This window comes from Hemibagrus wyckioides, linkage group LG07 (genome assembly GCF_019097595.1).
Source record: "Hemibagrus wyckioides isolate EC202008001 linkage group LG07, SWU_Hwy_1.0, whole genome shotgun sequence".
Classification (NCBI taxonomy): Eukaryota; Metazoa; Chordata; class Actinopteri; order Siluriformes; family Bagridae; genus Hemibagrus; species Hemibagrus wyckioides.
The window spans coordinates 13,601,881-13,627,071 of NC_080716.1; the positions used below are offsets into that span (position 1 = coordinate 13,601,881).

The 25,191-nt window shown below is 36.1% G+C and overlaps 1 protein-coding gene across 1 annotated transcript in view; it reads right to left on the reverse strand.

The window, feature by feature from the left end:
- The window catches only part of LOC131355714 (collagen alpha-1(XXV) chain), a 145,873-nt gene that overhangs the window by 55,119 nt on the left and 65,563 nt on the right, over window positions 1-25,191 (reverse strand). The window contains exons 3-4 of the mRNA XM_058394148.1: window positions 12,877-12,921; window positions 9,110-9,117 (exon numbers count right to left, since the gene is read on the reverse strand). Coding sequence (XP_058250131.1) covers window positions 9,110-9,117; window positions 12,877-12,921 — 53 coding nt within the window. The remainder of the gene's footprint in view (window positions 1-9,109; window positions 9,118-12,876; window positions 12,922-25,191) is intronic.

The following is a 25,191-nucleotide window of genomic DNA, read 5'->3' on the forward strand; positions in this document are numbered from 1 at the left end:
TTACAAACTAAATTCACTTCTGTAATTGAAAATGAATTAGGATTATAATAACCTTTAACAGACTTTAAGAATAAACACAGTGTACTGTATTCTGTAGTATGTACAGAATACAGTACATGTACACTATACAGTACATGTCTTTAGCTCTAACATCATAGCTTTTTAGTGCATGTATTAAAAGGAAACATATCTAACATATATGTTCTTTTTTTTAATCCTATCATTACAGAAACCTTCAACAGAATTTTCAAGGAAAATGGTGTAAATCACATTTTCCATGTATTCTATTTCAGCAAATATTCAATAAGATGTTTGGTTTTCCTGAACATTTTAACCAAAGTGCATCTTATTTAATTATCACTTTTTTTTTATTATATCCAAGTGAACATGTAGCCTTTAGCCCCCTAATCATTTCCCAAAACTTTAAACCTGTTATTATACTAAATAAGCGAGAGATCTTTTTGCAGATGAGATCTTTTGTGTGTTTATACATCTTCCAGTGAGTTCATATTTCCTCCCACTGTTCAGCAACATGAAAAATGGTGACAGTTTGACAGTTTGTATTCAGAAGTGCAAGCACAAGGCTGGAGGGCTTCCAAAGTTTCACTGTTGTTGACATGAACATAAAGTGTCCTAATGAGTTTACTACAGCTTACCTCAGTGGTTCAGCATAAATGCGTACAATCTGTAGCTAGAGGAGAAAACACTTTCTATTTTCTTTTCACTTTTTAAAATATTTTTTATATTTGTATTTACAAAATGGACTATCTCCATCTCACACTTTGAAATTAGCTACATTGATACTCTGCTTTGTTTCTGCCTTTGACTTATACAGATAACTATCTATCATACAATATCTATTCTGCATACATATACAGCTACAGCTACCTATCTATCTGTATGTGCTAGCATGGTGTAGTCTGTCTTAAATCTAAGTGCTTCTAAATAAAATGTTTATTATTATTATTATTATTATTATTATTATTATTATTATTATTATCATCATCATTATCATCATCATCATCATCATCAGGGGCTTGATGCTTCTATATTTATATTGTAGAAACTGTGCCACTGAATAATCCAAGCATTTGATTGCCCTGTGAAATCAATCACTGTCACTTAAAGGCCTTGCACCTCATTTATAAAAGTAGTCAAAGTCAATACCCACTTTTAGATACCAAATGATGATTAATAGCCTTTTCAAGAAGGACTGTAGCCAGTACTTGTCTAGCGCAACCAATAGAAGGCTTGTGTTAATTACTGCAGTGACAATCTAATTCATATACGTTCATTTTAAGAAGGTATTAGCTACAAAAACAGGTATGCTGTTCACCTAACGCACACTGATTATTGACATATCAGTTACTAATCGTGTTAAGTCACTTGAAGTTAAAGAGAGAAACAAAAACTTCCAAATCCATTTTACTGGAGCAGGGATCATTGGAGACATTTTCAAGCTATTTAAAAGGAATTTGAGAATGCATATATGAAATGATCCCTGTATGAATGGTTTTTTAAATCCTTTTTACTAGTACACAAGTGTTCCATTCTCCTAGCCGAATGGAAATCGGCTTATAGGACATTCTCAGTCAGTATAAACAAATTAATTATTTCAGCGACGCAAGTCTGATATATAAAATTAGTCAGGAAACTGTTGGCTTTCAGTGAGAGTCATTTTTACCTCTGTTGGGATAACCTAATACAGAATTTTAGTGGTTGAAGATAATACCTTCAATTATGAACAAGCATTTAAGAGCACGGAAATGAGTTTTATATCACCATTTACTTCGAAGATATAAAGATCTGTGTGAAAAAACTAACCATTTTTGTTGCCTCCTAAAAAGAGTTTCTTTACTGAGTTAGGACATAAAGACATTCTGTACAAAGATATTTGAGAATAGATGTAGTTCAAGAATGTAGCTGGTTTAGATAATAATAAAATGTCATTCATTTATCCAAATCTTTATTCAGTCTTGTAAAGGGATGCTGTATAAAATGTTTTAAAAACCAGTCTTATATTTCAGTTTTGGGTTTATTGACAAATGCCAGTGGTTTCATATAAAGCAAGAGACAACACCACCTCTTTTTTTTCAAAATGTATCTATTGTACTGTCAAATGCCAGTGACAAAGCTGCTTAAAAGCATTGCTACAACTGTGTGAAGAAATCATAACAAGAAGCACATGTGAAGCATTTTGATATTTACCACAAAAATGGGTAATGTCACAAGCACAATATATTCATCTTTCTGGCCTAATTGGACCTATGATAGAGCAATGAAAATTATGCCTTTGCAGTACATTTAGTATGCTTCATTAAAAACCCACACCTGCTTAAAAGAAAGGCAAATACACAGCCTATACAGTACTTAATGGTGGTAGCTGTTCCTCACACATTAAATCTGTGAATGGAATAAATCCAGAGTGGCAATTGTTGTAAAACATGGCCATAAAACGAGTCATTTTGACTGCCCTCCACTTACCGAGGAAGTGCTTGACTATGAGGAATGGCAGACTACTTTATGTAAATCGGCAGACACAAAGGCTGCTATTGAACTGTTAAATTGCTTTCCAAATTTTACTCATCCATACCTGCTATTGCCATTACTCACTTGAGCCAATGGATTTAGTATTTCATGATGTATTTTCATGAATGAATGCCTGAAAACCTCTGTAGATAAAGCATTAAGTATATGTAGATAAATATTGCTTACACACATGAAACAGTCTTGATTATATAAACCGACTATGCTGTAATGAGCACATAACAAATCAATGGCAGCTCTTGGATGAGCAGGTAAACAAACCAATAGATCATGATAACAAGTGAGCAAGTGGAGGTAATTGCCACTGCACTCTCAAGCTCTTCCTAAAGAGACTTTAATGCTTTAGTGGGGAGCTCACTAAATGAACCCCAAACCACAAGCCTAAAGAAAAAGAGCTAAGACTAATGGCATACCTCATGTCTGTATGTTAGGTCTGAATCAGAACCCTTGAGCAAGGAGCCATGTGGAATGTTTTGGAGTTGGAAATCTAATGGAGGACAAGGATGTAAGCAATCAGAACAGAGTGGGCAAGAACAGATTACCGCAAAATGGCTGGTGCTTGTCAGGGGAATCACAGTGTTGGAGGTTAGGCTGGAATAGAAAAACCACTGGAAAACTGACTTTGGGGAAAGGCATCTGGTTCCCATAATCGCATTGTATCACAATTGGTCTGGCCCAAAGTGGCTTTAATGATGGCTGCATATGTGCATGTGTGTCCATAGTGGTGCATTCTATGGCTGAACAAAGTGAGTCATGCTGTAAAGAACCACAAAGTTTCAATGTGCTGCCAGATGAGTTAATTAGCAGTTCACCTTGCAGTTAACTTAAGTGTGTCACTGCTTAGCACTCTGCACACTCCCACACTCAGTAATCCCAGCTTTGTTCTGGACACAGATTTATGAGACAGTGATCAACAAATTATGACTTACTTTAAGAGCTAGTTCATGTATATATTGCTGTTTCTATTAAATGTTTCACTTGACGATGACTACATGCAGCTCTGCCAAAATGTAATTTTTATTTTAAAATGTTATGCCATTTTCCTCCAAGGGTGCTTGTGAGTTATTACCATTTGATGTGTTTTATATTCTACTGACATATAGAATTATTAAAGATAAATCTTTGACTTCTATTGATGTTCTAGATAGTTATCCTTTATTGAACATAAACGTCCTTCCTAAACACTAATAGTATGATTAACAATCGAGCCCAGCATTAGTTGCTGTCTTTTGATAGAGGAACTAATGTGAATGCTGGCAGACTACAATAATACAAAAAATGAAAACAAATCAAAAATCCATTCATTTTGGTACCGGAGTTAACTTGCACTGATGATCTTAACAATTATAAACAACCTGGGAAAGCTCAAAAGACCAACGGGTTAATAAACAGTGCTTTCAATCACAAAAAAACACTGTTGAACACAAGCCAAACAGCTGTAGACTTCTCAGACAAAGTCTTATGGACAGATGTGATGAAAAAAAGTGTGTATGAAAAAAGGAACTAGTTATGATCCAAAGCACAACACTTCATCTGTGAACCATGGTGACATGGGTATGTACAGCCGCCAGAGGAACTGCTCACTTGTCTTTACTGATGATGTGACTGCTGACAGGAGCAGCAAAATGAATTTTGAAGTATACGGAAGCATCATAGCTACTCAGATACAGCCAATTACTGAACGGGTGGAGCATCATCTTGCAATGATGCCAAGCGATGATGGACAATTGTCAGTGACAACAGTGGAACGTCATCATAAAACAGCTCTAGGCAGAAATTCCCTGAAACAAAAAATGTCTATATTACAGACAATGAAAGAACATCATCTGAGATCTACTGGCTTATAGAATTTCAGGCAAGTACAAAACATTTATTGATGATTTTGTCTACTTTTTGTGATCTAACAATCAGTATGCCTAAACAAGGCTGTGATTTATATATGGATTCTCCAGTATAGGGATAATCACCTCCAAGTGAACAGGTTATTAATCCATACTTAGCCTCATATTTCCTTTTCTAAATACTTTCTTGTACCACCGTGCCAAAATTCACAGACTGTACTTATGCCACTGTAATAATCATGTACCTAGCTCACAGAATTACATTTCATTGATTATATAAAACCCTTAATTTAAGAATTTGGTTTTAGCTTTAGCCATGGACTTCTTTTAAAGTTACTTGAGACTGTGACCCTGCTCTGCTTCATTTGCATTTACATTTACTTCATTTGGCAGATGCTTTAATCTAGAGTGACTTACACAAGTGCTTTGTAGTCTCCATCAAAAACATCCTCATGCTTGTACAAAGGGGTCAGGGTCTAAGAACACCATCAAGCTAAAACCCTGTTAGAGATGAGTTAGTACAATTTGTTCCAGCAAAAATATGAAGAGGCCTGTATTATTGCCACACATTACATTTCAGCACAGCACAGTGGAATTCTTTTCTTCACATATCCCAGCTTTGGAGAGCACAGGGTCAGCTATGGTACAGCCCCCTTGGAGCAGAGCGGGTTAAGGGCCTTGCTCAAGAGCCTGACACTGGCAACTTGATAGTGCTGAGGCCTGAACCCCGATTTTCCAATCAACAACCCAGAGCCTTAACCACTTGAGCCACCACTGCCCCAGAACAATTTATAATAACAGTACAAGTTTAGTTCTTTCTTTCTTTCTTTTTAAAATGTACATGTTTAGTGAAAAGGTAGATATTGAGCCTTTATCGGAAGCTATTTGTAGAGTCAGGGAATGTTCCTTCCACCACCAGGGTGCTAGTACAGTGAAGAGTCGTGATGCATGTCTTCCTTGTATTTTGAGAAATGGAGATTCAAGTTAAGCCGTGCCACAGGCTGGAAGGAGATGTGAAGAAAGGGGGGTTGATAAATGTCTTTAGGTATGAGTATGAGTCCATTTTTGGCTTTGTAGGCAGGCAATAGTGTTTTAAAATCTGATGTGGGCAGCTACAGGAAGCTAGTGGAGGGAAAGCAGCAATGCTTCCAAAGCTTTATTTCATGTGAAGTAATACTGAAGAGCTTTATAAAACAGATGCTGCTATCGTTGTTGGTGGTGGTGGTTGGGATGTTGAATTCATGGGTGCATTTAGATTTGAAAGCAATTTTAAAAAGTATTTTTTTAGTATTACTATCACATTTCTCATATAAATGTTTTCAATTAATAATCGAAATTTTGACTTCCACATATGCCAGCATTTAATTAAATAGCCACTGATGTTTACAATTTGTTGGTCAGGACTTGATGAAACAGCACTCTTGCTGCTGCTGAGCTTGCTAACAACAAGCTTAGAAAATATACATATCTCACAATTTTACAGCAGTATTACTGTTGCTTGAAAGCTTCTGTTGTCGCAGTACAAATATCCTGTAATAGATGTATGTCTCTGGTTTCACTTGGCCTCCTGAAAAAACCAGATTGAATCTGGCTGATTTGAAATGCCTGTCAACACTGAAACTTTTTCTATACTTTTTGCACAATATGAAAAGCCTTCCAAACATCCCCATATGTTGTCCTGATTCTTTGCAGCTTTGGGATGGTACAGATGTCACTCCTTGTCACTTCTTGTCCTCCTTGTATTAGGTTTTGCTCATTTTGGTTTCTGGTACACTCTTTTTTTTCTGGTACAGTCCCAAAAGTATATGTAATATGCAACAACATTCATCAACTAACACATATTTTGCTTGGGCACTCACTATGTTTAAGGTTTAGCAATTTACACCCACAATTTTATGATGCTGACAGTTTCAATAGCAAACCTAACCTCATGCTGATAGACACAATGTCTGGTATTCCTATCCTTCAAGCTCTTCACAAACAATTCATGCACATATTCTAATGCTAACAAATGATTGTGAGTTAATAAATCAGATCTCAAACAACAGCTTTTTCCTTTTTATGTTTTGTTAAAAGAGAAAGCAATTATAAAATAAATTTTCTTAGCATAAATGGGTAATGCAGTAAATCCACATGCAGGGTTGCATGGCTATCAGGGCAGGAATGATTCCTATTTGAATCCAGCTGTGCCACCTCTAGCTGGGTGTCTTTGAGAAAGTGTTTAGAAGACTTCTTTTACCTTCATTGCTAGGCAACGCACAAACCAGTCAGGATTTGGTCCTCTCAGATCGAAGCTTCTCATGTGACAAACGAGAAGACTTTTGAACAGGAATCATCAAATCCACAAATGATTTGTGGACATTGTACAGTCATCAAATGTACATAGTGCCAAACTGCAGAGTATGTTTACAGAGGGTACTGTATGTAATTCATGTCCATGAAACTCTCATTTCTCTCTCGCATGATTTTTTTTTCCTGACTTGTCAAAATGCCATGATAATTAGTAGCAAGTTAGTATTTGGACTCTCCTAACTCCTAAGTCTCTCTTCACAGCAGAGGTGAGGTATAAGGCTGATCAAAGTCCAACTGGAAGATGTTTTATTAACAGGTGCACTACATTATGGATGAGGCCAAGGGCTGAGCTCCTGGGTGTCTCCAAGGTTTTTCTAATCCTGGGCAGGCCTACTGCATAATTCATTTACCATGACACACTGTTCCTTCAAGTAATTTCAGAGGGGGAAAAAAGCCTGGAAAAATGCAATTCCATGCCAATAGTTTGTGTGGATGCTTATAAGCTGACTTGAAGTCACAGGGTCCAGTCAAAAAATAAATAAATAAATAAATAAACTTTATATACCAAATCCATGCAAAATTATGCTATGTGCATAACATGTTACTCTTTAAAGAATCACATGTTTAGCATGTTCAGATAATGCTGCCTGAGAAACAGAGCTTCTGGGCTAATATCCTTGTTGCCATTATTGTGCAGGCTTTATTGTCTTCATGGCACACAGGTTGATGGTTTTTGTTTCAGAGTAACACATCAAGAAAACATGTTAAATAGAACCTAGAATCTAGGAACCCTCACATGGATATGGAACTAATTGTTGAGTATAGTTTTAGTTTTTAAAAGAAAAAAGTTTTAACTTATGCTTTGGTTTTACTTTCCTTGATTTAATTTTTTAACAGTTTCTTTCTTTGTTTTATTTAATTATTATAATTGCAAACACTTAATGTTAGATTTCTTAATGTGGCCTAAATGTGCCTTAATGCATTGCTAGACTGGCTCTTTGTTCAGTCATGATTGTTGCAGATCTTTCATTAAGGTTCACTGAGTACACCATCACCACCCAATGGTTGGTGTTCTCTTTTCCATAGACACATTAATCTATTTATATAAGTCAACATAACTATAGTAAAATGTGTTTGCTAATTTTTATTTTTATTTGTCTGGAGTAAACCAGTGGCTAACTGCTGAGTGCTTTTCCAATCTTTTTGTCATTCTCAAAATTCCTATATAAAAAAAAGTTGCCATTATTTGAATCACAATATCTCCAAAACATTATCTGAAGGAGTGAAACAGAACACATAAAAAGAAAATAATCGCTTTTCCATATTGGTTTTCTTTTGTTCTTTTTTATATTGCCTATTGAGCTGAGAGTTTTTTAAACGACCTGTGAGTTACAGAGGCCATTTCAAATCATACACATCCCTACTGTTCATTGAATTATTTCAGATATTCGTCATATGTAAATTCAATTCATGAGAGCTCTTCATCTCTATAACTATAGCATTTCTCCCCTTGAATTAGTATGCAACACTTCACTTGGCAAAAAAAGATAGAAATATCCAGTTCAGAAGTGTTGTCATTGGTGTCATCTGTCACAATGTGATTGAAAACGAAACATTAGGATGATATAGTGCTTTCAATCATGTAATTTATACTGAAAATGATTCTGTGTTGTTGTATATGGGTTTTCTAGTGATTTTATGTCTAAGCATGGGTTGATACTCAACACCCAACAGAGTAATCGATGGCTGAATAAAACCTACTTCACCACCTGGCTTCATGAAATACGTCTGGCAGATGTCAGTATCAGCAAAAAGAATTCTTGTTCTTTTCACAAAGAAAAGTGTCTCCTTCTTTTCACAGCTTTGTTGACCTGCACTGTTCAACCCATTCAACTGCACACAACCTCTGTGAATTATTTTAACCAAACCTACATGGCCTACTTTGACCCGGATTATGTACCAACATCTTTTGTCTTTCAGAGCCACTAATGCTTAAATACAGCTTCATACTTGTCCTCCTGATTGCAGATATGTTTTTATCTGTTTGAAGCAGAATGCTTTTCTAATCACTTTGTACCTCAGACTCTTTTATTTTTAGAGAAGGTCCTGGCAAACTGTCTCTGTTTAGTAAACTTTGGTCCAACTCATTTCTGCAAACCATTGCTTTCGGATTTTCTTCAGCAGATTTATCCTTCGGTTTTGTTTAAAAACCACAGGCTTAGCCTACTGCATGCAGTGGACAGTGAGAAATGAGCTTTTTCTGACAACATGACCGCAATAAAAAATTAAAATATAGAAAAGTCACAATTATTAACGATTTGTAAATGAAAATGTATGTCACTTCCAATCCCAAGTCATCAGAGGCTTTACCTTCAAAGATGTACAATCATTCATGCAAATGAAATTCAGCTCTTTGCCATGGTACTTACAGGGGGTCCTAGGAAGAGAAAAGAAAGAAAAATGGTCACAATTTGGACAAATTAGCAGGCAAGAGATCAGTTACTCTTTCAGGAGATGTTCATTAGCAGCTGCGTTTTAGATGCACTCTGGCATTGTTTCAACTCCAAATTGACCTTAAATAAATCAATATAAATATATTATACCCCAAGGGAAAGAACATGCTTCCGGCTACTCTATTTCAACTCACGAGTATCACTGCATCTCATTTCTGCCTGCATGCAGATTCTAGTGTTTTATTAATACTCTTTCCATATAAAATTAGCACCTAGGCAAAATACTTAACATATCTTCTTTCCTAACGCTTGTATCTCAACAATAACAGGGCAGAGAATCAGATATAGCTTTAACCAGGAGATATGGTCTGCATTTATAATCAGCATGGGTTCTTTCTCCCAGTTCCTTCTCAGTAACATCTTTTAGCCCAATTTGTCCTCCAATTTACAAAAATTAAAAAAGGCTTCATTTACCTTCCAGTACTGCTGTTTAGGGGTATAATAATTTCACAAGAGAATTTTTATGTTTGTAATTATATAGAAATAAATTGATAATAACTTGAAGATATGTAATTTATTTTTTTAATAATATCTCTAAAATTTGTCCATGAGTGCAATACGTTTGTAATAAAAAAATTAAAAAAAATTTTGGCTATAAAACGTTGTTCAACTTTATAGGTAACCGATGAATCATGAGAGTAGGAGATTGCATTACACTGCATAGCATTCCAAATCATTTACTTTCCTAAGCTCTAATGCCTTTTTCAATCATAAAGAGTTCCTATGAAGAACATACAGTGCAGATATAGATAATATTTAAACGAAATATAAATAAACTGAATACATTTTGAGATTATAAATCCCAAGGTTCATTTTAAGATATGTTCAGTTAACTGATTTAGAATGTACATACACTATTATTAAATATACCATTGTAGATATATACCATTATATATGCATATATATATACTACATAATATGTATATACACTATATTCATATGTGTAACACAGAGGATACAGCAGTTCCATCTTTGCAAGCTTAGTCCAAAAAGCTATGAGTGAAGATAAATAACCTGGCTCCTGTCCTGGAACCCTTTGAATGTTTGACATCTACCTTCATGATTAATGGCTTCTTGGCAAGGTGGCAAGGTAGACTCTGCATGATCATAAGAAAGGGCAAGTAATTATCACCTGCAGATATGACAGGAAGGTCTGGAACAGCCTTGGGTACTGACAGCTGTGTAGGTCATGTTTGGCTAACTCTGTTATTTCACCAACCATCATTTAGAGTATCCATGTGTATTATGTTTACTTTGATAGCAGTTCATTAATGTTTAATGCATTATCATTAGGATGCTATCATTCTTTTATGACAAACTGTGGAGTAAATCTGTTAAATTTGTTAACTCCCACCATTCTTAGAAATAGCAGCATTGTCATAATCCATCCTGCCTTATTGTATGTCTGTGTTTTATTTTATTTTATTTTATTTTATTTTATATTATTTTATTATATATATATATATATATATATATATATATATATATATATATATATATATATATATATATATATATATATATATTTCTCCATTGAGTGTTATTGTTTTGTTAAGCAATTTATTTCATCTGGATAAACTGCTGGAATGAAAGCTTTTAATAGATTTTTTCCTGTGGTCATTTGGTCAGAAATGCAAGGGCTCTGAATTACTCTGAGGAAGTGAATAGGCGCCTATGTGCATGTAAGTGCATTCAAGCACTGACCACCCGTTTTGCACGGTCACAGATAACCGCCACGCTCTCACTCAACAGCTATATCCTTCAACCACTAACCCCACCTATGACTTTAGTCAGCCCAGCCAAAAAATGCCTGTTCCTCTCAAACCCCATTCACACTCCCTAATTTTGAGCTTTAGTTCCTGGGTAAACACTTTGGTTTTTTTCCAGTTTGCTTTAGCCCCTCAATTAACTGGTTACTTTTGGGCAGAGTGCAACCAGATGAAAGGATGTTCCATCCATCCAGACAGTCTTCCCACATGTTTGGTGTTTCTCACCTTGGAAACCCAGTCGTCTTCTTTAACTAAGTGGTTAAAAGATCGACTGAAAATCCTTCTCTATCAAAGCGCCATACATGCGAGTTGGATGCAGCACAAAGTTTCTAGTGAAGATACAATATTCATATTTTTGTAAAGTACATTAAATATATAAATAAGGTACAGATAGAGATGTTCTTTAATTGTGTTCACAATTGGGAATTGAGATTTACCAATGTTTCTTCCCAAAAGGCCAATAGAAATTTCACATCTCAGTATATTTCATTCCTTTATGAGGGGGAACCTGGATCATATGAAGTTTTACTTCAAGTGGACCATTAGTCTAATGCGTAAAGGTGAGAGTAAAAGAACATCTCAAGAACTCATTATTTGAGCATCAACTCACATTTGTTTTGGCTTGTCTGTGGACCACATCCTAAATGGAAGTGTGTGTGTGTGGTCGCAGACCAGAGCTGGAAACTGTAAATCTGGCCTGGCTGAAAGTGTGTGGCCCAAGTGTAAAATGCCTTGATATGCTTGGTCTGGCTGTGCAACATGCTGATAGAGCAACACAATGATGCAGTTCATATATCAGCACAATAGAGGGAATTGTTGTCTTATTGTATACCGTTACTAAGAAAGAGTGTACAGTGTAGTACATTGTTCTTGCTGGCATTGGCTGCTTTTCCAGTCAATTTATCCACAGAGGGTTATTTCAGTTTTCACTGCTACATAAAGCAACCTCAAAAGTACACATCCAACCAAAGAAAATCGACCAAATTTTTTAAGCATCATGCAAAATACCAACACAATGCATCACTTTCTTTCATAGCTTTGAAGTGACATGCAGGGTGAATGGTAGTTTAAAGTATATACCACAAGAATATATACACAATCATCCACTCAACCAAAAACAAAACTTCAGGCTATTTACAAGATTTGAAATTAATTTAGCAAAATTAAGAGCAGAGGACTTTGGATTCAAACATCAAAAGTAGAATATTTGGCCAGTCTCCTGATTAATTCCTGTTTAATTCCAGCAACTTGAAAGCCTACATCAGTATTAATAATAATGGAGTCCAATGTCCTGTCTATTCTATCAGTGACCGCCTTCATTTCCTTTCCAATGAGCTAACCGCTACCTCATAGCTCAAGCTCACTGAGGAAAAAGCTTTTATATGCAGTGATTCAAATTTATATGCAGTCATTTGCTTTTTATGGAGTGACTACCTTTGCTCCAATAGTACCATTGTACCGTATTCAACCCCTACACCTCTCAACACTTGTGATCATTAGTCTTCAATGTCCTTTATTCATCCTCATTGCATCTCAAATTTGATATTTTTTTTTTTAGTTCATTATAGTTTTATCCAGCATCCATTTTATATGGTTTGTGGGTAGGGCACTGTTAATGTGAGTCCTCCAGAACTGAATTAGGTCTATTTTTTGCAGGATTTGATGGTCTGTTCAAGGTATGAACTTCCTACTAAAGGTCCAATAAAAACAGAACTACCAGACGGAGAATTCAACTCTTCCGGGCAGTTGCATTTTAAGTCTCCATCATTTTCATTAGGAAAATGTGAAAGGAGTACTTATAACCCTTTCATGAATAAGTTCCATGAATGGGTCTTGTTACTTGTTTTGAAAACTGTCTGCTGAGTGAGACGACATGGATACTAAGCCATGAGGTGCTTGAAAGAAATCACTCACCGGGTTCTCCGTTGTGTCCTCTTCTTCCTCGCTTTCCCGGTGGGCCTAGAATGTGAAAGAAAGACAGAAAGAAAGAAAGAAAGAAAGAAAGAAAGAAAGAAAGAAAGAAAGAAAGAAAGAAAGAAAGAAAGAAAGAAAGAAAGAAAAATGCTTTTAGACTTCTTTTCTTGTTTGATTAGAATAAAATCCTTAGATATTTATAGTTTCTGCCGTAGACTTTGTCAAATTTCTAAAAGGTAAATAAAAAGCACTCAAAAATTGTTCAGACTTGATTTTAGACTTGCTTCTTCAGGCTATACAAGGTTCATTAAGAATCTAAAATGAAAAAAAGACACTTTTCCCCCATAACAAATATGCACTTGATAGTTCAATTTATCCAAATGTTGGTGCATTTATTTCTTGTTAGTTTCTTTGTTTGCTTGATTTTCAGTTTCTTGTGAGCCTTCAGTAAACATTGCCTATGTATATAATGTAATTATATGGGCTGTTAGGTGTAATGTGCAACAACAAAAAAAAAGTATTCAAGATCCTATGTATTATTGATGGAATTGCTGTGAACTCCTGCTCCACACAGGAGGAGATTAAAGAAAATTATACAGAGTATCTGTTAACTCACTTCAACCAGTAACTACGTTTCAGGTATCTAGTCTGATCCAAAGACTAAAATGCTGAGTCTACATATTTATATATTCATTAATTTGCCAAGCCTTAATATTGCGTCTGGTAGTTGTCGCTTTAGTTTTGATGCCTTTCCTTGTCAGGGCAAGCAGCTGTGAAAGCAAAGTTTACTGCCTGAGTGAGTCATAAATACAACAGTACTTCACATCACTTACAGTACGCCTTTGTTATTCATAGATCTGAAACTTTTTATTTGTCACTCATACGTGAGATGTTGAAATATAACTTTGCAAGAGAGACAATTTTTTCCCATTTTCCCTGGAAGGCTTTATAAATTTTGCTCCAATTTTCATGGACTGCAAAACAAGGGCGAGATAAAAAAAAAAAAAAAAGACAACCTAATAATAATAAATAAATAAATAATGTGTGCAACTGGCTCTAGAAAAAAAGCAGATACTTTTTAATCAATTGGTCATGGTTCATGTGGCTCAGTGGCCAGTTGTCCAGCCTTCCCAAGGCCATGAGCACTGAATTCTGAGCTTAATTATGTACAGGCCTTTCACTTATAACTACATCTACTGAGAACCCCTGGCTAAACTTTCCCAACTGTAACCAAGGCCCTTCAGCTCTCATTTCTTTCAGTAAAATGATACACTATATACAGAGTGACATCTTCATAAATGTGTGGCAGAGGCAGATAACAAATGACAAGAACCTTATTATTAATCTCAACAATGATCATTATGCACCCAAACATCCAATCTTTATAGAACTAAGTTAACTGAACCATGTCTGCTGAGTTTTTAACAGCATGCTGGAACCCATGATCATTACTCCATGAGTATAACTATTCCATCATCATTCTTTTTTTTGTTAGCCTTATAAACTGAATGAAGCTCACTCCGTGTAAAAAAAAAATGAAGAGATTCCAGCTCGTATATGGACTTGTCATCATACAGCCTGAGCGCGGAGCCTGCAAACATTTTTAAAAAAGTACTAGAACAGAAATCTGTCATTGAAGAACATTCCCAAATTGTGCACTTTATATATACTTAATGTAGTGATGAGCTACAGTATAAGGCCTTGAAGAAATAATGGAAATTCATTTCTGCCTGTATCCATTACCACCATGTCAAACATGAGCATTCTTCATTTATGTTTCACAGCAGAACATTATATGGCTATAATTTGACTATAACTCAAATTTGGTGGTATTGCAATTGTTAAATGCTTAACTAAGTTGGGCTTTTGGATGACCAATGCAAATTGGTTGTATGCGCTATTCTGTTTTTGCAGTTGTTTTGGAAACAGCAAAACAGATATATGTCATCTTTGACTGAAATAGCATTTATAATCACAAGAGGTCTTGGCCCATTTCAAACTCAACATACGCCACTAAAGAAAGATCTAATAAACATCTAAATGATTAGTGAATATTCCACTCCAAGTAAAATAATTCCTCAAATGAACTATAAATTCCTGAACTCCACTGTAGTATTTTATGGCAGACATTGTATGAGATATCTGTCTCTTAGGGCTGACATGTTACAGAGGGTATCTGTGTAAATGATCCTGGCTGTAAATACAATCCAGAGCCTCTGAGGTCAAGATATAAGTTTAAATTCTAATTTTTATGCGGTGTCACTAATCTCTTAACTTTCTTAATTTAACCCATACAAAACTCTATACACTTGATCTTTTCCACTGTTTTATACTGAAGCATTCACTAACATTTTCTCATGGGCTACTTCTTATTGGTGTTTTGTTCTTATCTATAAATGAGTTGTGTAGGCCAAACATATCTGACTCAGTCGCTTAAACAATAATTGTCAGGATTTTGAATTAAGTAAATCTATTGATTAGATATCTAGAAATTGCATATCTAATAATCATCTCTTAAATAATCATGCTTGGTTTATTTAAATATGCAAGTAGTGTAGCAAGGATCTAATTTCTTTCTTAGGATTAAAAGTGTTTGGTGTTGTTTTCTGACCAAGCTAGCTCATCTACAGCTTATACTTTCAGGAGGCAATCAAATGGCAGTATGCAGCCGATTAACCAGCAGCATAATTAAGAATGGGTGTAAAATAAACATCACTTAAGGCCAATATTTGTCACAGACTGCAAGCTTGAATGGTGTCCTAACCATTAGCTGGTCTTGATTTATGCAATTATACATTTAATGTGCAGCCAACCACCACATCTGTGATGACAGTGCATGACATCAGATTATGAGGGTAAGTCAGCAAGAAAGGGAGGATCTGGTTGTGCACTTGTTGTTGACAGAAAAGGATAAAATGTACATTCCTTTTTAGTAATCCTGTTTTACTCCAGCTGTAATACAGATTTTACTATATACATATGCAATATCAGCACAGTGGCCTCAGTTATCCAGCTGTATCTCAGACAACCTCACTCTAGACCTGTATATAGATATAAAACATGGCAATATCAAGATGCCTTTAGTTAAAATTTTGTCAAAAAATACAACAAAATAGGAAACATGAAGACAGGATAAAGATGCTGTAGTGTCTGTCTGGCTTTAGGCTCATACAGTGCAGTTCTCGTAATGTTATCCTGTAAGCTCTACTCTCTATCTACTTCACCGCATTATTATGCTATATGAAACAAAGAAAGTCTGTAGTCAAACTGTAGCTGTGTATGTAGGTGTATCTGATCATGATTTTCTGATCATGACTCAGTGTAACCGGTGAACTTAAATACACACACACACACACACACACACACAGAGTCAGAGCGACACACTCAGAAAATATTCTTATGAATGACATCAGTTCAGTTGCTGCTAAGTCTGGACATGAAACATGAGGAGATGCTGAATAGACTCTTTGTTCTACAGTTCATAAATGCATTGTTCTAGCTAAATTAACTCAGATTTTATTCTTGTTTCCAAGCCAACTATGATCAGGTTTTAGTGACCATGTACATATAATGAACTTGTATCAAAAGGCAATGCTGTTTTCTTTCTTTTTTATATTTACACCATTACAGAGCATGGTAACTTTTCTTATGTATTTGTTAGTGTCACTGTTATTGATGGGGAGAGAGACTATGCCATCGCTTTCATCTAGAAAGTAGGGCCAGTTTTGTTCTCTTAGATGCCTAGCCATGGATGGCTTGGGCATAGTTGGGATTTGAACTCACAATTGCTGGATGATAGAACAAATGCTATTTTGTTGCACCACTCTGGCGTCAAGCTTAATAATGGGGAAAAAAAGTAATAAAAGAATGATTAAGAAGACATTATTACTGTTGCTGATTTGTTGACTGTGCTTATCAGTGAGACTCATTAATTCACTTAATTCATTTTATTTAAGCTTCATTTCATTTCTTTTAAATTATTTTATGTGTGCAATCCACCATGTGTTACCCACTTGGGCTAAATCTAGTCTCTTCTATCTTACATAGCATTAATTATTTATTGCACTCTAACTGATTCCAAACAGACTGACATTCCTGAATGAATGTGTGCATACACTGTCAGAGTCTGTTATCTAGTGCTGCTTAGTTCCTCCGTACTGTACATTGACAAATGGCAAGTGTGGAAACACTTCTCAGTGCAGTAGCAGTTTAACTCAGTGGGCTTCTACTTCCTTGCTGTTTTTTGGTTAACCAGTGAATATTTTTTTTCTGACATGCTTCCAGCGAAGTATTCATCATTTCAGCCCAATTAACAATGTGTAAAAGATTAAATTAGGTATTAAAAATGGATTTCCCCTTTGGAAATGAATCTGTGGCTAAAATAGCTCAGTCCTAAAATCACATCAGCTACATATGAAAGTATTTTCAAAATTTTTTCCCCATCCAATACTGACATATCTCATTGCAAATGCATTCATGAAATGTGTTCCGCTCATCTTTGATGCCAAGAAAAATTCGCACTCACCTATTAGTTAAATTCATCTGATGGCCACCTTTAATCATTCATCAGCTAGCAGAATTGGTTTTTCACATTGCAGCAAGGATCTTTATGTATGGACACTGTAACTATGAGAAGAGCTTTCATCACCTTTGGAGCTCAATGTATTTTCCTCTGGCTGAGTCGAAGGCTTAGATATTTGAAACCTTCCCTATGTGTCCAGTTCAACGCAATTATCTTCCCCACAGAGTCCACTGTGGGCCAACTGAAGGCAGAGAATACAGTACTCACAGCCAGTGAATGTAATAAACAAATCAATAGCCAAGCTGTTGTCACACAACTTAAGTTATATATTAGCTGCGGTTTCACTGACTCTGTCAAATACTCTGCTTTATGTAGATTTATATAAGCAGTGCCATTAAGCCATATCATCAAATACAGAACCAGTACACCAACTACCATCATTATTATTAAACACAGTTTGCAACTGCACATTGGTGAAGGAACTCATGATGCCACTTCATGCTATTTTAAGAACAATACTGCCCTGGAGACCCAGTTGCCAACCTGACATCTGAAAGGAAATGATGGACAATTAACCAGACAGATGGCCAAAGTGACATTATATCAGTCTCCATCATGATACTTTTTGGTGGCTGCTGTCTTTACTTTACGAAACAACAGCTGGTGAGTATTCCACTGTGAATACGGTTTGTAACCTGAGTAATATGTTTGGGTGTGTGGTGAGCTCTACATATTTGTCTCTGTCCCTTTAGTCAGCTGTGAGGTACTTCTCAAGGGAAGTGAAAAGATGTCCCAACAGAAACAGAGAAACAGTTGCCTGAATACATCTGGGCATTGAATGAAAGTGTCATTGAGAATATCCAGTGGGACATGCTGGAGGTATCAAGTAAAGCATATCCAAGTGTGAGTTTATTTCTGTTTCTGGAGGTGGTGTTAGCTCCAGGCTGATGGATGATGGTGGTAACACTACATGTAAGCCATGGCTTTGATATTCTGTCAGTCTTGGCTGACTTCATGTGCTTTCTTTTACAGCATAATGGTGCGTGTGGATACTTGGCATGTGTTTAGTGTTTGTACGACACAAAGTCTGCTCTCTGTATGCTGTCTTTGATCAACAATGTTTAAAATAATACATTTTTAGTTGTTGAAACAAATATATCTTAGAGTGCTAACAGCTATAAACAATACAAAATTACCTGTACAATTTACTTTAAATTAGAAATGAGAGTATAATTGGGCTAAATATATTACCTCAGTATTTGTAAGAGCATCTTTGTTATTTATTAAAGAATGACCAATGTACTTTGTTTATTAAATATCTTCTTGTATGCAAATTTCACATATTAGCCATTTTTATAGTCTGTGGCTCTGTTTCTTTTTGACACTTTTAGAAGTCAGTATAGCTTCCTATTCCTACAATTACATAATCCTATGAAGCTTCAATAATTAGTAGTACACAAGTAATAAACAAAATGTTACATATCTGAAAACAAAGAAGAACTGTCCATTATACAATAACAGATTTAGTGGTGGGGGGTACTAAATATATGTAAATTTTTAAAACTAAATATATTCAGAACTCCTGGAAATCCCCAACTGGCTACAAATAACATATACTAACCATGCATTAAACATGAGTAAATCAAAGTAATTGAGCTGTAAGCACTCCAACCTCTGCACATTAAAACAGCCAAAGCCAGGACTGACAGCACATGTGACTTCTGCAGTTGGGGATGCTCCCACATGGATACAAAAATTCACACTTGGAAAAAGCACTTTATGCCCAAGGCTGAATCTTGGATAATCTCACCTGGATACTGTAGACACATACCAAAAAATCACTGCTGTAAAGCCCCAAAGGTGCCGAATGCTATATGCACAAGATGCTCATACTGAATATCCTTGCACACACTTTGTGACTTTATTGTATTCATTTGTTACTATACAAATAAAATGTCATTAAATGGAATTGAATTAAAGGCACGGTCATCGAAACTAGCCAATGCTTATACTGTACTGTCCAGAATCAGCTGGCACATGAGCATATTCTTTTTCCAGTTTCCAGTCAGTACTGGGACAGAGAGGCCCACACTAGTTAATTAACATAAACAGGTTACTAACACTGCCAATATTATATTCACACAGCTCATGTATACACACAGAGAAAACCCACTGACCCCAAAGACGTTTATCTTTATTTGTTTGAGAAACTGGTGCTTAATGAGCTGTTTGTTCATTCCTTGATATAATATTTTATTTGAGTTAATTCAAAGTAATTCATATCTCCAGTGATTATTTAAATAAGCTTCACCTACATGAAAAGACTATTTCACTAATCTAAAGCTAACCAGTGAATTTATCTGAATCCTGAAAGTGTTTGAGGATATAATTAATGGAAACAAAAGTAATGAGTCTTTTGATGGCTTTCTCAGTTGTTGAACCTATCCCCCCTGCCCACCCCCACCCCCCTTTTTATAATGCTTCTGCACAAACTAAACAGCAGGAGAAAGAAATTTTGGCCAAGACAAGAAGTAGCAACCAAAGTCTTTGCTTTTCTAAACTGGTCTTTTTGTTTATGAAGTTCTCAGTACTAGCAGGCCAACATAGCTACTTTTGCTATAAAGGATATTTTTGTCTTAACTGCCATAGAGGATATTTGTGAACAAAAACAAATCACATAATAATTACTGTTTGCAGCGTCCTTCACTAAGGTAATGAGTAATGATCAGTAATCATTAAAGGTCCTTAATGTACATTTAATGGTATAATGAGATTTTACAAGGTCAGTGTAGGCAGTAAAACAACTTTATGATGTGCCTGGACTGGATGGTGAAAACACTTAAATGAGCACAATCCATGTTAATGTTGCATGACCATTTTCTCCCTTCTGGCAGAAATCCCCTCTGGCATAATTCTTAGTGTATAGTGCTAGTTTATATATAGAATAGATGGCACCAGGATGCATAATGGGAAGAAAGCAAGTCGGCAGAGACAGTGTGATGCTCTGGGCAATGTTCTGCTGGAAAATCTTGAGTCCCGGTGGATTTTACTTTGACACGTACCACCTACCTAAACACTGTTGCAGACCAAGTACACCCCTTCCTGGCAGTGGTATTCCCTAACGGCAGTGGCCTCTTTCAGCTGGATAAAGTTGCTTGCCACACTGCAAAAATTGTTCAGGTTTGAGAAACATGACAAATAGTTTAAGGTGTTTACATGGCCTCCAACTTCCCCAGATCTCAATCTGAAAAAGCATCTCAAAGCGTCTGTGGGATGTGTTAGACAAGAGCGTCTGATAGCTTTTCTGGCAAATTGTACCTCATATAAATAGTATATAGTGGATCTAGTTACAGCATATCTAGATGAAGAGCAATGAAGTGACATGTCACCTTGCACCTTACATTTCAAAAGGGTTTAAACACAAAACCTTTATGTGAAGTAATTGCATTGTAAGTGCAGGCTCTGTTTACCTGGATGTTAGAAAGCACCCATAAAACAAATCATTTTTAAAATGAAATACTATTTTCATGAAACATGTATATAAAACTGTGTGTGTGTGAACCCCTCTCAACTATTCCTACAAACCACAAAAGAAAAATCAATAACTATTTGTGTAATTAAGTGAAAGGCTAAAACTCTGTAAAATCCTCTGTGTCTTGATGCAGGTATGTTATGTATTTCCTGGCAGCTGGATGTTGAATAATAAACAATAAATCTGCGCTCCAAAGGGAACTTTTTAAATTTTCAGATTTAAATCTTGCAAGAAGAAAATGAAACATGATCGTTTTCGTAACCACACTGTGAAATGAGGAGAAACAATATCAATAGTGTTTGTCAGATGGAGCAGAGTTGCCTCATGTGTTTTTACTGGTAAGCCATTCAAGCCAGATAAGAGGTCAAAACAAAGTGAGAAACATTTCACATATTATGGATCACTTAGATCCAGGTAATGGAGGAAAAAAGACAGCTTTTTTTTTTTTTTTTAGGAATTTATCGTTGCTAAAATATCAAATGTACACCTAAACCATATATTAAAATGTCATTTATGCAGCTATGCATAGACCACAAAATGGCACATTTTAAACACAACTTTTCCACATGGGAAAAGCTTGAATCAGTTTGTGTCACAGTTTGACAGTTTGAAGAAAGTATTAGGAAGGTTCAAAGACAACTCTAAGAGATGAAAAATAAAGAGAGTTGGAGTGTTTGTTTGCAAGTGCTACTTATTGTGACTGCTACAGTTTATTAAATCATCAAGTTGCTCCATAATGATTTTGTTCCCAGTGCACATGTTTATTGCTTATTAGAATACGTACACCATAATTTGTTGGCCAATCGTATCTATGATTTGCTGATAAAAGCCTTGCATTAAATGCAGCCATGCATTTAATGAAGAATATTGATGTCTGTTGGAGTCCACTTGTAAGGACAAAGTTATTGGACCACGTTATTTGGTTCCTTGTCAACAGCTCCAATCCTTTTGGAGCTGCGGGTTTTCTGTTCCTCCCAAACAGCTTATGCTTCAGCAAATCGAAACCTCCGTCTTGTTCTCACAGCACTTGTTATGTACTTAGAGGTGCAAGTGCCCAAGATTATCCTGGCATAGATTTATTATTTCTTTTTTTCCTAATTTATTTGATGATATATGTGCCACAACCACAATCCACTTTGCACTAGGTTGGCATAAAGTCTTCTTAAATACCGCTTTATAAAACTTCACCCACAGTTTAAATAAGAAGAAGAAGAAGAAGAAGAAGAAGAAGTAAATTTTATACTCTGACCAAAGGGCAAATCACATTACTGAAATGTTTTATATTAAAAAAACAAACAATAGAAGTGGACAACAATGCTGTAATTTATCGAATTGCATGCTTGATGCTTGTAAAGTTAGTCACCTCTAAGTAGATCCAAAATGTAATGTGTAATGTTTTACAAAGAGGGTGCTCTGGGTTACACAGATGTTGACATGGTGGTTTCTAAAAACAAATATAATATTCAATTAATCCAACTGTTTGCTCGAGTCACTGCCTTGGTCTACAGTGGAGGTTTAATAAAGTCTTTAAAATTTCTTCCAAGTCTCATTTTAAACATAATCAGTGGAAGAACTTTCAGAAACAGGCACAAGCAGGACCTTTAGAAATTTCATAAAACAATGTCAATCCGAAACAGCTTTTGGAATTCAGATCCAAAGTGCATGGTGTTTATAAGGGCAAATACCTCTTCATTAAAATGTCAGAAATAAACCACAATGTACGTCATTCAAACCAACCCTCTCCATTTTAAACATTCATCCTCAAGATCAATGTCGGTACCAAAAAAAATGAAATTATGTGCATCTGCTTTAGAATTAAGTGCTACTGTTTTCAAAAGTAATGAGAGGATTGTGATAATATGTAATCAACTACGTACCACAACACTTAAATTGAATTGGTCCGAAGGTGCTGATTAATAAGAAATAATAGCAGCTCTGACAGTAGAGCTGTCTGCAAGGCTTAAAACACTCTACACATAATCTTAATTTAATAATAAACAAATATGTTCAACCATAAAATAATATGCTATAATCATGGAGAGAGTTATTTAACATTAATGCTTTGTAAAGTGTTCAAGATAAAGCTATTTCTTAGGTTTGAGACCACAGAATGTCTCCAGGGCAAAGCAGTTTGTGCTTTCTAGTTTCTTGTTAACATGACAAGCTGTCTTATTAACTTTAAGAGAGGGAAATAAAGATCGGCTGCTGAGGGGACTTTCCACATCAGGACTATAACACCCAACCATCATGAACTATCACGCGTCATGTTCACCCTCATTCTGACTGCACACACCTGAACTCAATTACACACACACACACACACACACACACACAGCCACACTAGTTGAGAATTCTCAGGGGGCTTTCACACTGCAGTTTAGTTAGAAACAGAGGGTTTGCATAAAAAATTGGTAATGTAAAAGCCGTCCTGAAGATCAGGAAACACGATGTGGTACTGAACCCAAGACTAGCTGTAGTAAGAGGTGGTGTGGGTTCGATTGCGCTGGAACCATGCCACGATTCTTGAGAACACGAACGCAAGCCATACTCAGGCCTGCACTTGTGCAAGATGTAAAGAAACTTGTGCATGTGTTTTAGCCATTAACGACATCAATAGTTTCTACAATACAAGTGTACCATGAGTACCAGGGGACTGTAGTGGGACACAGAAGAGGTGAGATGCTGTATGGCACATTATAGAGCAATAATAATAATAATCATAATAATAATAAAAACATCATGAGTAATGAGTGATCATGAGTGATATATATGCACCGAGGTTCAATAGAATAGCTCTTACAGACCTAAACCAGAGGTCACTTGATGCTATGTTGAATCTACACATTTAACCAGTAGCCGAGTCTCAGTGAAGCATTAATTGCATGTGAAATAAATCTAATTCACAGCCACTTGAAATTTGTAAAAAAAAACTGTAACTTGGGCTTTACCACACAAAGATCAAGTCCTAACCCCTAATAAATATTTCTTAAAATAAGGCCTTACCAAAAATGGTTAGCTCTTGCAAATTGCTGTGATTTAAGAGGAATAAAACACAGGGGCATGTTATAGAAAAATAAACAACTTTGGCATGCTAAAATTAACATTGTCACGGCTGGGATCCCTGCCCTAGGCGGGGCTCGAACCCGGCTGTCCGTGGTGCGCGTGTCCGCGCCAGCACGCGGCTGAATGCAGACCCAGACACAGGACTCAGCAAAGCGCTGCTTTTATTCACATGAAGACACGACATGGGAAGACGAACAGGATACGAGACATGGCGTGGTTAAAAAAAGGAAAATAAAGACGGAACAGGTAACAAGATCAACTCAGGATCATAGACGGACTGGAACCACGGAACGAATAACAGCAAACAATCACAGACAAAGACAGGCACAAAAGGATCCCTATTTATTGGACTAGACATTAGGGTAAACTGGGTACAGGTGAGACAATCAGGGGAGAGAACAATAAGACAGGTAATTACAAGACACATGAACAAGCAGGCTTCTCGGGTTCACCTGCCAGCGCCTTCCTCAGGCCTGGCAGAGAACAGACCAGCAGTTCCTGACAAACATTGTGTAGTGCTGCACCAGACCATTATGTTATTTTTTTCAAGACAGAAAGGCCTGTCATGTTATATTCTTCACCTGATCAACAACTGTTCTTAAATAAAAGTGACAGTTATTTATCACTGAAAAAATATTTGAGGAATATAAGTAAGTATGTATATTGTGTATATTACAAATGATAGTCAACACTATTCAGCAGCACTACCTTTACTCCATTAGAGTTATACTACTTCCTCTCCAGTTTCTGGTCTGTCTTAAAACCTTCTATAACTAAAGAACAAATCCATACATCTAAACCTTGCTGACACAACATAAAGACCAGTGTTAAAAGAACTAAAGAGCAAACAAGGGAGACATAAAGCAGAGAATAAAAGCTGAAACACATAAGTAGTGGTGCAAGCCTAGTCTATAGGGATTGATATAATGGGTCATACCATGTCCCCATAAAGTTGGTAGGGAACACAGAGGGGAGTAGGACACTGGGTTTTTTTCTCATAAGCATCAGGAGAAGAGTAGGAGTTAAAGAACAGGAGTGAGGCCTCCTTCATCTCTGCCTCCCTTGGCTCACAGCACGCTCTTGTTGAAGCTTATGCCAGAATGCTGCCGGTGAAGTCCTTTTGAAGCTTGTCTCACCGTGTTCTTTTACAGCCTGCCACAATAATCCACTAACAGTGCTTTACACATAACCTTGGATT